This window comes from Cebus imitator, unplaced genomic scaffold, assembly GCF_001604975.1.
Source record: "Cebus imitator isolate Cc_AM_T3 unplaced genomic scaffold, Cebus_imitator-1.0 Scaffold79, whole genome shotgun sequence".
NCBI lineage: Eukaryota > Metazoa > Chordata > Mammalia > Primates > Cebidae > Cebus > Cebus imitator.
In genome coordinates, this window is record NW_016107394.1 from 3,082,178 (window position 1) to 3,097,477 (window position 15,300).

General features: G+C 54.6%; 1 protein-coding gene across 8 annotated transcripts in view; it reads left to right on the plus strand.

Annotated features, from left to right (window-relative positions):
• Positions 1-14,844, plus strand: part of P2RY2 (purinergic receptor P2Y2) — a 17,457-nt gene extending 2,613 nt beyond the window's left edge. For 5 of the 8 annotated variants that reach the window (XM_017532937.2, XM_037740104.1, XM_037740106.1 and 2 more), the window contains 3 exons: positions 5,350-5,520; positions 6,921-7,109; positions 13,061-14,844. In XM_017532937.2, coding sequence (XP_017388426.1) covers positions 13,065-14,198 — 1,134 coding nt within the window. In that variant the 5' untranslated portion in view covers positions 5,350-5,520; positions 6,921-7,109; positions 13,061-13,064 and the 3' untranslated portion in view covers positions 14,199-14,844. The remainder of the gene's footprint in view (positions 1-5,349; positions 5,521-6,920; positions 7,110-13,060) is intronic. The other 3 variants (XM_037740107.1, XM_017532940.2, XM_037740108.1) reach the window with 2 other exon arrangements.
• Positions 14,845-15,300: the final 456 nt, after the last annotated feature.

Sequence of the window (15,300 nt, forward strand, 5' to 3'; positions counted from 1 at the left end):
ACGGGGTTTCACCGTGTTGACCAGGATGGTCTCGATCTCTTGACCTCGTGATCCACCCGCCTCGGCCTCCCAAAGTGCTGGGATTACAGGCTTGAGCCACCGCGCCCGGCCGGCTTGTCACATTTTCTCCTCTTCTTCCTGCCTTGGGCTGTCTTGGAGTCTGGTCAGAGGGGTTGGGGATCACTGTGGGCAACCCTCAGAAGTGGCTACACTGTGGAGCGAGGCTGTGGCTTTTCTGTTCCTATCTCTCTCCTGCCCAGGTTACATGGGGCTCTAAGGCTGTGGATCCCCCCAAGGACCAGCTAAGAAGGTATGAGGATATCACCAGGGCCTCATGAGTGACCCCATGAGAGCTTTGACTTAGTGGCTAAAGTCTTTAGAGAGGCCATTGTCCCTCTCTAGGTGTCAGTTCTGTCATCTGTAAATTGAGAATGGTGATCCTTGCTTCAAGTGCAAAGTTGCTATGAGGATTCTTAAGCTACTGATAGAAGAGCTTTATAAGCCTTAAAGTGCAGTGCATGGAGGAGGAGTGTGATACTCATAGACTTAAATCCACTTTGAAGATTATAAGAGAACACAGGTGCAATAGCAAAGGATTGTGCTCATTATTGAAATTAATTATTGAATGCCTTCCTCCCCCACCACCTCGGCAGAGACGGCTTAACCAGTAACAATTTATGACAATCTTTTGTCCTCCCACAGCCCTGTGAGCCCAATTGTGTTTCCATTTTGCAGATCAGGAAATAGAGGCCTGGATTGTGTCTTGTCACCAGGCTGAGGGGAAATCTGGGGCTCCTGTCCACCTGGCGGCTTAGCCCTCCCCATCTGAGACAGAAGCCCTGTTGGGGTCCTGGTCCTCTGGCTCCCAGGTCGAGGGGAGTTTGAATTCTGCCCTGGGATCGTGCATTTGGGGTTTTCTTGTGGCCAGATTACCCAACTGCTGATAAGGTAATGACAGCTCAGACCTGCCCACAGGGCCAGAGAAGCCTTGTTGATCTGATGAGGGAAGTGGGGGTTGCCCCTCATGTCTTCTGCCCAAACTGCCTCTCCCCAAAGCGCTTTCCATAGGCCTGCCTGGTGTACCCTCTGAGCCACACCTTTCTCTTGGGTGCTCTTAGGTGGTCAGGCCTGGCCTCTCCTTATACTGGGCCCTGATGGGAGGAGGCTAGCTGTGTGGGCCACTCTGACCTCTGTACTCATCCAGAGGCCAGTTGCAGGACTAGGCTAGGCGGTCCCTGCTTTCTCTCTTTGTACCCATCACCCAGCACAGGTTGGGCTCAGAGCAGGTGCCAGGGAATCTGTGAAATGAGTGGCCAGGTGGGAGTAGCCACGCAGCAGAAGGGGAGGCTTTGCTCCACGGACAGCCACACTTGGTTCTGGAGCGGTGGAGTTCCTTCACCCTTGTTACCCTATCTCCTACGCCTGAGTCTTTCCTGGTCCAAGATGAGTAGCGGGAGTGTCTGCTAGGAGGGCGAGCAGCCTGGGCCCTGCGGAACAACTCCTTGGCCCTCTACTCTGGTACCTTGTCACTGTCAGCATAGCTCCTGGGTGAGAGGCCTGGGTGCTGGAGCAAGGGAAGAGGGCTTCCCTCAGGCTTCTGGGACCCACGTGGCCTCTCCCTCCCCAGGTCTGAGGAGAGCCTCCGAGTGTGGGCGTGGCCCCCTGGTGAGTGCCCAGCCACCCAGCCCTGGCTTGTAGGAGAGGGACTCTTGCTGTGGCTGGGCACTTGCAGGAAATCCAGGGCCAAGGGACCTGCTCCTCTCACAGCACCACCTACCTTCCATATGGCGCCATCTTTGTAAAGGTCAACTCTGACCACATCCTTCCCCTCTTAAGCCTTCCATGGCTCCTCATTGTCCTCAGAATAGAGGCCAAGCTCTTTGGCCTGGCATTTGAGCCTTTTCATGTGAATTCTTCATTCCCCCCGCCACACTCCATGCCACCTCACCCTCCACAGCAACCACGGAAGACCTGCTGGCCTTTTCCCAGCAGGTCACACTTTCATCCACCAAGTCTTTGCTCATGCCTCTTCTGCCTTCACAGCCTGCCTCCCTCTTTGTCTATCTAACAAACTCCTAATTATCTATCAGGTTCCAGCTCTTATGACCCCTCCTCTGCAGAAGCACTCCCTGACCACCTCCCCAGGCCAGGTAGGAGTTGCTGTTCGCTCCATGGCCCCTGGGCTTGCCTTGGTTGTGGTTTATTCACCCAAGTGGATTTGGTCCCTGTTTATATCTCTTTCCCCAATCAGACTGGGTACTCCTCAAGGGCCCAGCAGAGTGTGATGTGAGGCCGGGTGTGGCTGGGTGCACCAGAGCACTGGCAAGTGTTTGCTGGGACTTTGTGGTTGCTGGGAATGTGATTTAAGATTGCATTACTCTTGTGGCTCTTAGAATCTCAAAACCAAAGGTTATCAGGAGCAACGAGTGATAGAATTGAAGAAACACTGAGCCTTCACACGCGGAGCCAGAGCCCCTCAGAATTAGACTGTGAGAATCAGTGAACTCAGAATCCTGGAGGCACCTGGAGTGAGGCCATCTCAGAGTCACCGACTTGCGCGGTTCCTGATCAATGCTTTCATCCCCCTTTCCATCTTGGGTTCTCCATCCACCTTCTTTCCTCCCAAGCTGGACCCTTCCTGCTCCTCCTCAAATCTCATTATAGCTCCCTCCCAGGGACCTTGCCTGACTGGTCTGACCATGACCTCTGTCCCTCTGCTGGGGACACCTAGGAGGGCCTCCTTGGCGAGCAGTGTTGTGGGCTCCTGAATTTCAGTGTCTTCCTTCCTGTTGTGACAGGCAGATGCAGCCTCCACCTCAGGACAGTTTATGATTTATTAGTGCCATGGTGCACCCACCTGCCCCCTTGTCTGATTCCCCATGAGCTGTCCTGTGCAGCAGCGATTCTCCCCATCTGAGCAGTGAAGAAACTGAGGCTCCAAGAGGGGGGCTGACTTCACCAAGACTGCACAGCATGGGTGGTTCCAAGTTAGAGCCTGAACCCAGGGTTCTTGCCTCTTGAATCTGGAGGCATTTGGCTGTGACAGGTTGGGGTGGTGGTCCAGGACACTGTGGTAAGCCTGCTTAATTTAGTAGCATGGCTCTGTAGCCCTGTTCTGGGCTGTGCTTGGTTGTAGGTGAGATGGGTGGTTTGGGGTTCTGCTCTGGGTTGGGGGTGAGGTTGTCAAACCCACACTGATAGTAATTAGAACACCAGACCTTGAGTAAGGCCCTTCCTCTTCAGATCTTTCTGATCTGTAAGCCTGGCTGATCTGAGACTCACCTACTCAGATGCTGCTCTGAGCTCAGCCTTGGTGAGTGGCATCCACAGCCAGGATCTTGGGGGGTCCCCAAGAGGGAGAGAGCACCTGGGAGGGGGTACAGAGCCCAAGGGCCTCATGAAGAGAAAGCCTCACACCACAAAGGCACCAGCTGATAGCATCTGAGGTTACCCATCAGCCATTTCCACTCCCCAGTGCTCCCAGTGCGGAAGCATGGCAGGCCAGGCAGGGGGCCTGCTGGCCTTGGGCCCTTGAAGGACATTTGGGAGGAGTCGGGGGTGACTTCTAAGCTCCTCAGCCTGTGCACTCCAGCCTTGCCCTCTTCACTCCCCTCAAGCCACCAGGGTGAGGAGCAGTTCCTCACACGTGTCATGTCCTGTCTTGTTCATCCTCATTCTGCTCCTCCTCCCTCTCCATCACCTGAGTCCTACTCATCTTCCCAAATGCAGGTCAGGTGCTCTCTCCTCCAGGAAGCCTTCCCTCATCACCCCTCCATTCTTGTGAGGCGCCTCCTTGGCTTCCTCCAGGCCTGATCACCTGTGTTACCTGCCTGTTTCCAAGTGTGCCTCCCCTGACTTTGAGATCTAACCCACCTCATAGTCCCCAGGTGCCCTGCTCAACTATGGGCATAGATGTGACAACCTTTGTGAAGGGTGAGCGAGTGAGAGTGTGGTAGGTATCTGGCTTCTGCTGGGGAATCCCTGGTCTGGCTTCCCCCTTCAGTGTGGGAAACCTGATCTGTGACTATTCTGGTTGTGGCCTTCCTGTAGCCCCTGCCCGTAATTCCTGTGAGGCCTCCTGCCTTTCATGTCTTCCTGAGATACCCCCACCCTCCCTACCTTCTTTACCTGCTGAAATATTCTCTCTTACTATTTCATAAAATGAGTCTAAATCATCTTACTAGCTCAACAACCCTCTGAGGCAGGTACTGTCCTGTTATCGAGAGCAAATTGAGATCTGGGTTTTGGAGTTAAGAGATTTGTCCAGGTCTTACCACTGGGAAGAGCAGAACTGGGATTTCCCACCTGCCTAGTGCCCTGTCTTGCCCCCTCGATGTATTTCTGGGACCAGGTCCTCTGTTTCCCCTCACAGCACCCCATCTCCGGCAGAGACAGGCAGCAGGGGTCTCCACACAGTGGTGACAGGACATTCTCCCCTACCAGGCTAGATGGGGTCTGCCACCAGGCAGAGAGGCACATTCCAGAGCCACTCAACTGGAGGAGCTGGAATGTTGTCCAACTGCCCTGGAAATTCCGCAGCGGCCTGGGAGCTGCCCAGCTCCTCCTCCTGATTTGGGCCACACTAGCCTAGAACCATAGAGAGAAGACCCAGATTGGAGTAGGGACAGAGCCAGGTCGGGGGCTAGAGGTCCTGAGGTCCAAAGCATGCTAGGCTTGGCTTTGCCCTTGACTCACTGGTGACCTTGGGTAAGACCTTGAGCTACCCCTTTCTGGCTTTAGTTTTTCTACCTGTGAGATGGGTACAATAGCCACCATGACCTCCTCACACTAAGTACTGGGAAGAATAAATCCTGGGCCCTGCCAATCGGGCACTCCTATGGCAGAAAACTGAGCAGATAGGCAGAGCTGTGGGTCCAAAAAGGGATGGTTGGGGAGCTGCCTGGGGAGAGGGCCTGGGCCTTGCAGGGTGGGAGGTAGTGGTCAGGAGCACAGCCAGACAGTCCAGAGCTTCTATGCCGTTTGCTAGCTTTGTGACCTGGGAGAGGTTATTTAGCCTCTCTGAGTCTCTCGGGATTCAATGAAAAGAGGTATATGAAACCACCTAACACAGAACTTGGCACAGGGACAGCATGAAACTCTTATGGTGATATAGGTGTTAGATGATCAGGTAGGCCATCCCTGAGTGACCATAGGACCACGGGACTGCTTTTGTTGTGCCTGAGACAGAAAGATGAGGGCAGAGGCAAAGAGGATGGGTTTTCTGGAGGGGTGGCAGGTACCAGATCAGCCAGGGCCTGAGTGCCAGGCTGAGGAGCCGGGATATTCGCCTGAGGGCACTAGGGAGCCAGGGACGTGACTCAACAAAATATGGTCGGATTTGTCTTTTAGGAAACCACATGACTGCAGTGTGAAAGCTGAACAGACCTGGCAGGGGTGGAGGCTCGGAGGACAGTGAGGAGGCTGGTGCTGTGGGCTGTGGGAGCACAGGCCTCAGGCTGCAGCGCAGGGACCATGTGGTGCATGTCCAAGGAACTTCACTGGTTGAACTGATAGGACTTGGTGAGTGGTGGGCTTCCAGTGGGGTGGGGATGTTGTCCAGGCTGTATCAGAGGTTTGAAATCTGGAAAGATGGTGCAGGCCCTTCTCAGAAATGAGTACCACTTGGAGAAAGTGATATTCTCCACTTCAGCCTATTGAGTCAAGGCATTTTCTAAGGAGGAGGAGACAGGGAGTACACCTGGGCCTAGCGGGTGAAAAGGTTGACGCCCCCTCACCTTGTCACAGCCTCTAGAGTAGATCAGTGGGGAGCTACCAGCCCACCAGCCATGCCAGTCTGAGATCACCGGGCAAGGTGCACTCAGGAAGCAGTGGTCCAGAGGCATTTCCCATGGCCTGTCCCCAAGCTATTCCTGCAGCGCCCCCATCTCCTCTTCCACATCCCCCCATCCTTGGGGACCTGGCCTTAGCTGTCACAGGCCCACTCCTCCATCCTAGGAAAACGAAGATGCAAAAAGAAAAGCTCAGGAGGGTTATGTTCTATTTCTCCTGTGAGATTCTGAGGTGCTGGCGGATGGTGGGACCTGCCCACACAGAGGGTCACCTCCACCAGGCAACTGTCCCCTCCTTGAAACCCTGTGCTTGGTGTGCGCAGGGGCTCCCAGGTGAGACAAAAACCAGGGCCAGAATTTGGGAGGGCTGGGCTCTAGACTTGGCTCTGTCCCTGACTTACTGTGAGGCTTGCGCCTCAGTTTCCTCCTCTATGAAACAGGATTTGGCACAGGAGATTTCCGAATGCTGTTTCAGGCCCTGATGGTCTAGACTGCGTCTGTGTGTGTGTGTGTGTGTGTGTGTGTGCGCGCGCGCGCATGTGTACATCCGGGTGTGTCCACTGCACGTATACCTGAGTGCGACTCTGCATGCCTCTGCATATCTTGGTGTGTCTGTGCCAGTGTGTGATCAGGTGTGGCATATGTGTGTTTATAACACCTATGGAGGAACGCTTAGAGGTAGGAATGGGGAGCAGGGGGTCTCTAGAGACCTTGCTTGAGCAAAAGTGTGTTGGCAGAAATACACTAGAATGCACACTGGACAAAGAGGGTATTGACTTTTCCTGCTTTGGGGCCAAAGCACAGAACCAGGACCTCGGAAAGAGACCCTGGAGGCTTGGAGGCTTGGCTCAGCTGTGCAGGACACTGGGGAGACCTTCCCCCAGGCAGGACCACCCCTCTGTGAAAGGGGAGCCCAGGGAAGGAGGCTGTGAATAACCAATCCCTGGAACACATGAGCTGGGGTTTGGGTGTTTGAGCTGAGAAGGCACTCAGACCAGGACAAACACCAGGCCACCTCTCTGCCTCCTTCTGGTCAAAGTTACCACAGAGGAGGCAGCCCTATGGGGGATTGTCCTGGCTGGGTTTCCATGACCCTGAGCCTGAGCTTTCTCCACCTCCCTGTGTCTGCAGGAGCCTCTTGGGGCAGCAGCACGGCCTGCCCAGAAAAATGTTGGAGGCTGGGCGTGGCCCCAGGCCTGGGGACCTGTTTTTCCTGTTTCCTGCAGAGTTCCCTGCAGCCCGGTCCAGGCGTGTGCATTCATGAGTGAGGAATCCGAGCAGGCGCTGAGCATCCTGACCTGGAGAGCAAGGGCTGGTCAGGTACGGATGTGTGTGGGTGGGTGCCCCGGCTGGGAGGTGAGGGCAGGTGCGTGTGCCGTTGTGCCTATGTCTGCCCGGAACTGGCTTAGATCAAGGGATCCGAAGGCAGGTGCCATGCCCTGCTCCCTCATCCCAGGCTATGATAAATTTAGGCTTTGAAGCCAGACAGCCCTGGGTGTCAAGCCTAATTTTTCCAATGCCTGGCAGCGTGATCTTGAACAAATAGCTTAACCTTTATGGGAGTATCTACCAACGAGTGGGGTGGGGGATGAAGATGCTGTGTGAAAGCTGCTCAGCCCAAGTCTGGCCCCTATAAAGCAAGGTGGGTGGAGAATCCTGATCAGACTGACCCAGGTCCCGAGGTAGGTAGAAACCTGTGGCAGGCCTCAGACAGCCGACCTATCTCCAGAATATGCATGTCCAATCCCCTCCCACTGGCACTTCCCTGACCTGTCCAGGGAAGGGCAGAGTCTCCTGGGCTCCTGTGGCAGTTGAAGGAGACATAAGCAGGGACATAAGCAGGTCCCAGGTGGGCCAGGACCTCTAGAGGGGCTGGGTTGTCCCCTGGATACGCAGGGTCAGCAGCTAAGAAATCTTTAAGCATTCTTGTTCTTGAGAGGCCCTCAGAGGAGCAAGTAATTTGGTCAAGGTTATACCAGTGGTGATGGGCTGCAATTCCCATTCAGGTCTATCCCACAGTGGAAGGGGCTGCAGGAGGGAGGTAGTGAAGTCCCTGTTTACAGGAGTGTGCAGAGGCTGCGGAAGGGCTTGTGTCTGTGTGCTCCTCCTCTGGGTCCCCATAGCCTCTTGTGCTTGCTTCATTCATTCATTCATCCATTCATTCTCTCATTCCTGTAATACCTCCTGTGGTCGGGCCTCCTGCTGGATGATAGGGACAGAGAAAAGCATCAGATGGACCCAGCCCTCAAGGAGCACCTGAAATGTGTTGGGATAGAGGATGGAAGGACAAATTACCAACCGGAACAAGAAACGTTCCCAGAGATGATGGAGAGAGAGCTTCAGAGATGAGAAGATCCTTTGGGATGCTGGAGTGCAGTGTGGGTGGGTCCTGGGAAGGCTTTCCAGTGAGAAAGAACAGCATGAACACAGGCAGAGGCGCCTGGAAGGGCCCTTACAAGGCTCTGGTCTCCCCTCCGGACTAGGAGGTCCTTGGGACAGGACCAGCCACTGGGACGCAGAGGGGTTGGTGAGCATTGGACAGTCAGGTGGAGCCGTCTCTAGACCCAGGGGCATCAGGGTAAGGAAAAGCAGAGGGGAGACTTAAGGGAGAGGGCTGGGGACTTGGCTGTCCCTCTAAGGCAGGGGCTGGGGCTAGGAAAGATGTACTCATAGGTTGGTGAGCCAGCCTGCAGAGCAAGAGGGCTGGCCGGGTGAGTCTGGCCTGGGGCCATGGTGATGGAGTCCCCAGCTGGCCTGGGAGGGTGGGGGCCAGGATGTCTTAAAACAGGTGGAAGGGGCAGCTCCCTCAGTTCAAGGGAGACAGGGAAGTCTCCACCCCTCTTCTCAGTGTCAGAGATTCCACCGTTAGGGATTAGCAGGAAACTCTTCATGCGGGGTGATGAGATGGTGACTATGGAGGGAAGTCAGGCCTCAGCACTGGGGCAGCCGCAGAGCAATGGTGTGGAGGGGAGACTGGGCGTTTGTGTCTTAATTATGGAGGAAGGCCCCTCCCTGTCCAAGAGGGGTAGAAAAGCTCCCGGGGACATTTAGGGGCTGCAGTTCTCAAGGCTGGAGGATTTGATTAGGGTCTGAGACTTCTGAGGGAAGGAAATGCCTGACGTCACCCGGTGTTTTGTGGCCAAGCTAGACTCAAACCTCAGCTTACTGATCCCCAGGCAGGGACTCTGTCCCAGGAGGGAATGTGGTCCCTCCATAGCTCCTCAGTCTCACACGGGGGCCTCTCCTCGCTACTCCTGCAGCTTCTGTGAGCAAGCGACTCTCATCTGCCCTTCCAAAGCTCCGGACCTGATGGACCCAGCCTGTGCCCATCCTCACACTTGCCATGACTGACACCAAATTCCTCCTCTCCCACCACTCTGGAATAGCCTCCAGAGCCTGCCTCCCAGACATCTCCGAGGCCTCTTCTCTCACAGGGTCCGGGGCCTGCCCCAGCTTCAGTCTCGGTGTCACTCCCCTGGCCCACCACACTCACCTCCACAGCCCCCAGTCGGGACCTCCAGTCCCACCTCCACTGTGGCCTAAGGTTTCTGAAAAAGGCCACTGCTAGCTGAACCTTGGCACTTATACCACCACCATGTGCCTACTGTGTGCAGCCTCTACTCCAGATATTTTACACAGAACACTGGACCCTCACAGCAGTCCTATAGTGGAGATTCTAGTAATTGTCCCATTTTACAGCTGAGGAAACAGAGGCAGTCTGGCTCCAGTGCTTAGGTTCTTAGTCACTGAGTTCTCTGCACTGAAGGATAAAGAGCCATGAGTCCAACAGGTGGAGATGAGGGCCATGAATGAACTCCAGGTAGAAGGAGCAGCGGGAACTAGGGCTGGGAGGGAAGAGCGTTGGGCACATTCAGGAAACTGCAGGTCACAGGGGTTGGCGGGTGAGGTTGGCAGAGGCTCAGTTATGAAAACCTCAGGTACCAGACTTGAGTGCTAGGCTTTCTCCTGAGAGACGGCAGGAGCCCCAGGAGGGTTCCAAGTAGGAGAATACTTTCTTTGACAAAGGCCACTCTGGATTTTGGTGGGTGGGTGGGGCTGGGGCTGGAGGAGGGAGGCCAATGCAGTGGTTCCAGCAACAAGAGGTAGAGCCTGGCACTAGGCTGGCAGCAGGAACTGCCCTGACTCTGGGTAAGACGAGTCTCAGCTACTTGACCCTGCTAGAGCCCCAGCTCCACCTGTCCCTTCTTAACTTGGCAACACATAAGCTTCTCCCGGCCTCCTCCCCCTGGGGAGCCATCCGTTTCCATGGCAGGGGGAACAAGGGTGCAGGCCCCCTTCCTTGTGAGTGCACATTTGCTGACAATAGGAGACAGAGAAGATCTGGGAGTCTTGGTGAAAGAAGGGAAACTGGCGGGGCACCGTGGCTCACGCCTATAATCCCAACACTTTGGGAGGCTGAAGTGGTCAGATCACTTGAGTCCAGGAGTTCAAGACCAGCCTGGGCAACATGGCAAAACCCCATCTTTACTATAAAATACAAAAAAATTAGCTAGGTGTGGTGGCACACACCTATAATCCCAGCTACTTGGGAGGCTGAGACTCGAGAATTGCTTGAACTCAGGAGACAGAGGTTGCAGTGCCTGAGATCACGCCACTGCACTCCAACCTGGGCGATGGAGTGAGAATCTGCCTCAAAAAGAAAAAAATAAGGAAGGAAATCAAAGGACCTCTACACTTGCCCCCTAGCACCCCTAATCTCAACCTCATGGGCTTTGAACTGCCGCTGGGAAGCCAAGCCTGGAAGGGAAGGCTGGGTCTACGAGAGTGGATGTCACGGGCCCTGCAGAGTCCCCGAGTCCCTCAGGACTCCAGGATCTAAAATTAGGGGAATTAGGCCATAATCCTGTAATCCCGCTACTTTGGGAGAACGAGGTGGGCAGATCACTTGAGGTCAGAAGTTCAAGATCAACCTGGCCAATATGGTGAAATCCCATCTCTACTAAAAATACAAAAATTAGCTGGGCATGGTAGCATGTGCCTGGAATCACTTGAACCTGGGAGGTGGAGGTTGCGGCAAGCTGAGATCACACCACTGCACTCCAGCCTCGGTGACAGAGTGACTCTGTCTAAAAATAAATAAATAAAATGAAGGGAATTATATGGCCCCAGATTCTCAGGATGAGGAGGACTCACACTTCATTTGCCCTTTCCATCCTCCCAGACACACCTCCACACAGGCAAAAGCCCTTCTGCAGCCTCTGCTAGAGAGCCACTTGCATAATCCCACAAACAGCGAGTTCACTACCTCCCTCCTAGAGCCACTTCCAGGGGCTGGACCTGGACAGGAATTGCAGCCCATCCGCAGTGGCATGAACTTGACCAAATAATTTACGTGACCTGTGTCTTAGCCTCTTGATTGGAGAGCTGGGGATGGTGACCTGGCTCATAGAACACATTGTAAGGATAAAGTAAAGTAACTTTCTTTTTTTTCCTGAGACAGAGTCTTGCTGTGTTGCTCAGGCTGGAGTACAGTGGTGCAATTTTGGCTCACTTCAACCTCTACCTCCTGGGCCCAAGGTGATCCTCCCACCTCAATCTCCCTAGTACCTGGGACTACAGGCACCTGCCACCACACCCGGCTAATTTGTGTGTGTGTATTTTTAGTAGAGATGAGGTTTCTCCATGTTGGCCAGGCTGGTCTTGAACTCCTGGCCTCAAGTGATCCACCCACCTCGGCCTCCCAAAGTGCTGGGATTACAGGTGTAAGCCACCGCGGCTGGCCTAAGTGAATAACTTTTAGAAAGCACACATAGTAGTAGGGTTGGAAAAACGTTAGCTCCCCCTGCCTCTTCACACTGCTAGAAAGTGCTTCTTTGGGTTTTTCTGAAACTTGCCCATCCAGGACTCCTGCTATGATTTCTAGCCTGCCCCTTGGGACGTTTTGCCTTGCAGGCTGGGCTGTCTTTCCCTTGCCTCCCAGCTGTGAGAGAGCTCTTAACTGGTCACCTGGGTAGGTGTGAGGAGGAGAGGGAGGGGAACAAGCTGTCTGTTGGACAGTCAGTCCCCATGGGTGTGTTATAGGCTCAGTGGAGACAAGGTGCAGGGGACATCACAATAGTAATGTGCAGAGAGAAACCGGGTGGGCATGGAAGAAGCTGCATTTGCCACACAAAAGATCCCTTGGTCCCCTATCCCCATCTCCACCCCAGATTTCCCTGTATTCTTCAGGGGGGTTACTTCAGGGGCATTCCCTGGTGGCCTCACAGGCTCGGGGGAGGACTGCTGTTGATAGATATAAAAAGTGCCAGAATAGAGGAAGCTGTAAAAAGTGAATGGATAACTGAAGAGGGAGACCCTTGGAAATACTTCCTCCAATACCGGAACCCTAAGCGTGGGCCCAGAGCCTCCCAAGAGTAGGAAGATGAGCTGGATAGAACTTTGTAATGCCCCACAGGAGGCTGTGCGATGCCTACTGGCCAGGAATGTCCCTGCGGGCAAGTGGGCATTTGGTGTGATGCAGGGCCAGCCAGCCTCAAAGGCCTCTTTCCATGAACTCAAAATTACATGCTCTGGCACTCTCAGATCCTCAGATTCTAGAGCTCAGAATCCTAGATCTAGAACTCTGATCCTGAGGTTCTAGAGAGGGGTAAGAAAACTTTTTTTTCCCCCAGAAATGGGGTCTTGCTATATCACCCAGGCTGGAGTGCAGTGGTGTGATCACAGCTCACTGTGCTCACCTCAACCTCCTGGGCTCAAATGATCCTCCTGCCTTAGCCTGCAGGTAGCTGGGACTACCGGTGCATGCCAGCATGCCTGGCTAATTTTTTTGAAAAAATCTGTAGAGATGGGGTCTCACGTTGTTGCCTGAACTGAGCTTGAACACCTGGCTCCTGCCTTGGCCTCTCGAGTAGCTGGGATTATAGGCATGAACCACCACACAGGTTGAGCTAACTTTTTTTGAAGGTCAGATAGTGAGTATTTTAGACTTCACATGCCATATGGTCTTTATCACAACTACTCAACTCTTTATAAACAGATGGGTATGCTTGTGTTCCAACAAAGCTGAATTTACAAAAGCAGACTGGAACTGGCCTTTGGACTATAGTTTGTCTGCCTCTGTTCTCAAGTTTGACAATTGTGTGATCCTAATATTCATGGATCTCATGCATTCTCGAAGTTTCAGAGCTTGGAGGTTCTGGGCCCAGATCCAAGTCAAATGGCAACAAAAGTCCTGGACAGATGGCTGCCTTGGGTCCCCTAGGGGCGCTCCGGCCAGAACCCTGATGTCCCCACTCCTCCCTTCCCCTCAGGGTGATGGCAGCAGACCTGGACCCCTGGAATGGCACCATCAATGGCACCTGGGATGGGGATGAGCTGGGCTACCGGTGCCGCTTCAACGAGGACTTCAAGTACGTGCTGCTGCCTGTGTCCTACGGCGTGGTGTGCGTGCTTGGGCTGTGTCTGAACGCCGTGGCACTCTACATCTTCTTGTGCCGCCTCAAGACCTGGAATGCCTCCACTACCTATATGTTCCACCTGGCTGTGTCTGATGCACTGTATGCGGCCTCCCTGCCGCTGCTGGTCTATTACTACGCCCGCGGCGACCACTGGCCCTTCAGCACGGTGCTCTGCAAGCTGGTGCGCTTCCTCTTCTACACCAACCTTTACTGCAGCATCCTCTTCCTCACCTGCATCAGCGTGCACCGGTGCCTGGGAGTCTTACGCCCTCTGCGCTCCCTTCGCTGGGGCCGGGCCCACTATGCTCGCCGGGTGGCTGCGGGTGTGTGGGTGTTGGTGCTGGCTTGCCAGGCCCCCGTGCTCTACTTTGTCACCACCAGCGCTCGCGGAGGCCGTGTGACCTGCCACGACACCTCGGCGCCCGAGCTCTTCAGCCGCTTCGTGGCCTACAGCTCAGTCATGCTGGGCCTGCTCTTCGCGGTGCCCTTTGCCGTCATCCTCGTCTGTTATGTGCTCATGGCTCGGCGGCTGCTAAAGCCAGCCTACGGGACCACGGGCGGCCTGCCTCGGGCCAAGCGCAAGTCCGTGCGCACCATCGCCGTGGTGCTGGCTGTCTTCGCCCTCTGCTTCCTGCCCTTCCACGTCACCCGCACCCTCTACTACTCCTTCCGCTCGCTGGACCTCAGCTGCCACGCACTCAACGCCATCAACATGGCCTACAAGGTCACCCGGCCACTAGCCAGTGCCAACAGTTGCCTTGACCCCGTGCTCTACTTCCTGGCTGGGCAGAGGCTCGTCCGTTTTGCCCGAGATACCAAACCACCCACTGGCCCCAGCCCCGCCACCCCGGCTCGCCGCAGGCTGGGTCTGCGCAGATCCGACAGAACTGACATGCAGAGGATAGAAGATGCGTTGGGCAGCAGTGAGGACTCAAGGCGGACAGAGTCCACGCCGGCTGGTAGCGAGAACACTAAGGACATTCGGCTGTAGGAGCGGAACACTTCCGGCCTGCGCAGGTTTATATTGAGAAGATGTAAGGGACCAGGAATTGTGCAGAGGGCACGGTCTCCCCAGATATGGACCATCAGTGACTCATGCTGGATGACCAAGGAAGCCATGACCCCATGCGCTGTCATTTGGCAGGGGATCAGGATATTCTCCAGAGTCAGCTGTTCCCATAAGCCCTAGTCATTATTTGTGTGTATGAGTTGGGGTAATTAAGTTTCAAGAAAGGTGAGAGTTGAAAGTCAGTGACACTCCTGGCCTGACTCCCACACAAATACCTGGCTGTACTGCCAAGGTACCTAGGTAGGAGTTCAGCCTAATTAAGTCCAATGGAGAAACAGGCCCCGAGAGGAAGGTGGCTTACCAAGGTCACATACCAGTCTGGAGCTGAGCTACCTGGGGTGGGGGCCAAGTCACAGGTTGGCCAGAAAGCCCTGGTAAATAGTGAGGGCTGAGTTCGCACAGTGGTCTGGAATGAACTGGGTGTCACGGTGGACTCAGCTCTGAGGAGTACCCCCAGCCCAAGAGATGAACATCTGGGGACTAATGTCATAGACCCATCTGGAGGCTCCCATGGGCTGGGAGCCAGTGTGAGGCTGTAACTTATACTAAAGGTTGTGTTGCCTGCTGAGCTGTGCCCTATTGTGTGGTTGGGGGATGAGGATATGGTGGAGAAGCTTTCACCAGCCACAAAAGGGTCCTTTCTCCAACCCAATCCCTCCTGCCACCTGCTTTCTCACTAGCTGTCTCAGGAGTAGTCTCTTATCAGGGATCCTCTCTCCAGACCCCAGGTCATCCCCCACATTTTTTTTTGAGGTGGAGTCCCGCTCTGTTGCCCAGGCTGTAGTGCAGTGGTGCTATCTCAGCTCACTGCAACCTCCACCTCCCCAGTTCAAGCGATTCTCCTGCCTTAGCCTCCCAAGTAGCTGGGACTACAGGTGTGTGCCACCATGCCTGGCTAAATTTTTTGTATTTTTAGTAGAAATGGGGTTTCACCATGTTAGCCAGGTTGGTCTCAATCTCCTGACCTCGTGATCCACGTGCCTTGGCCTCCCAAAGTACTGGGATTACAGGCGTGAGCCACCGT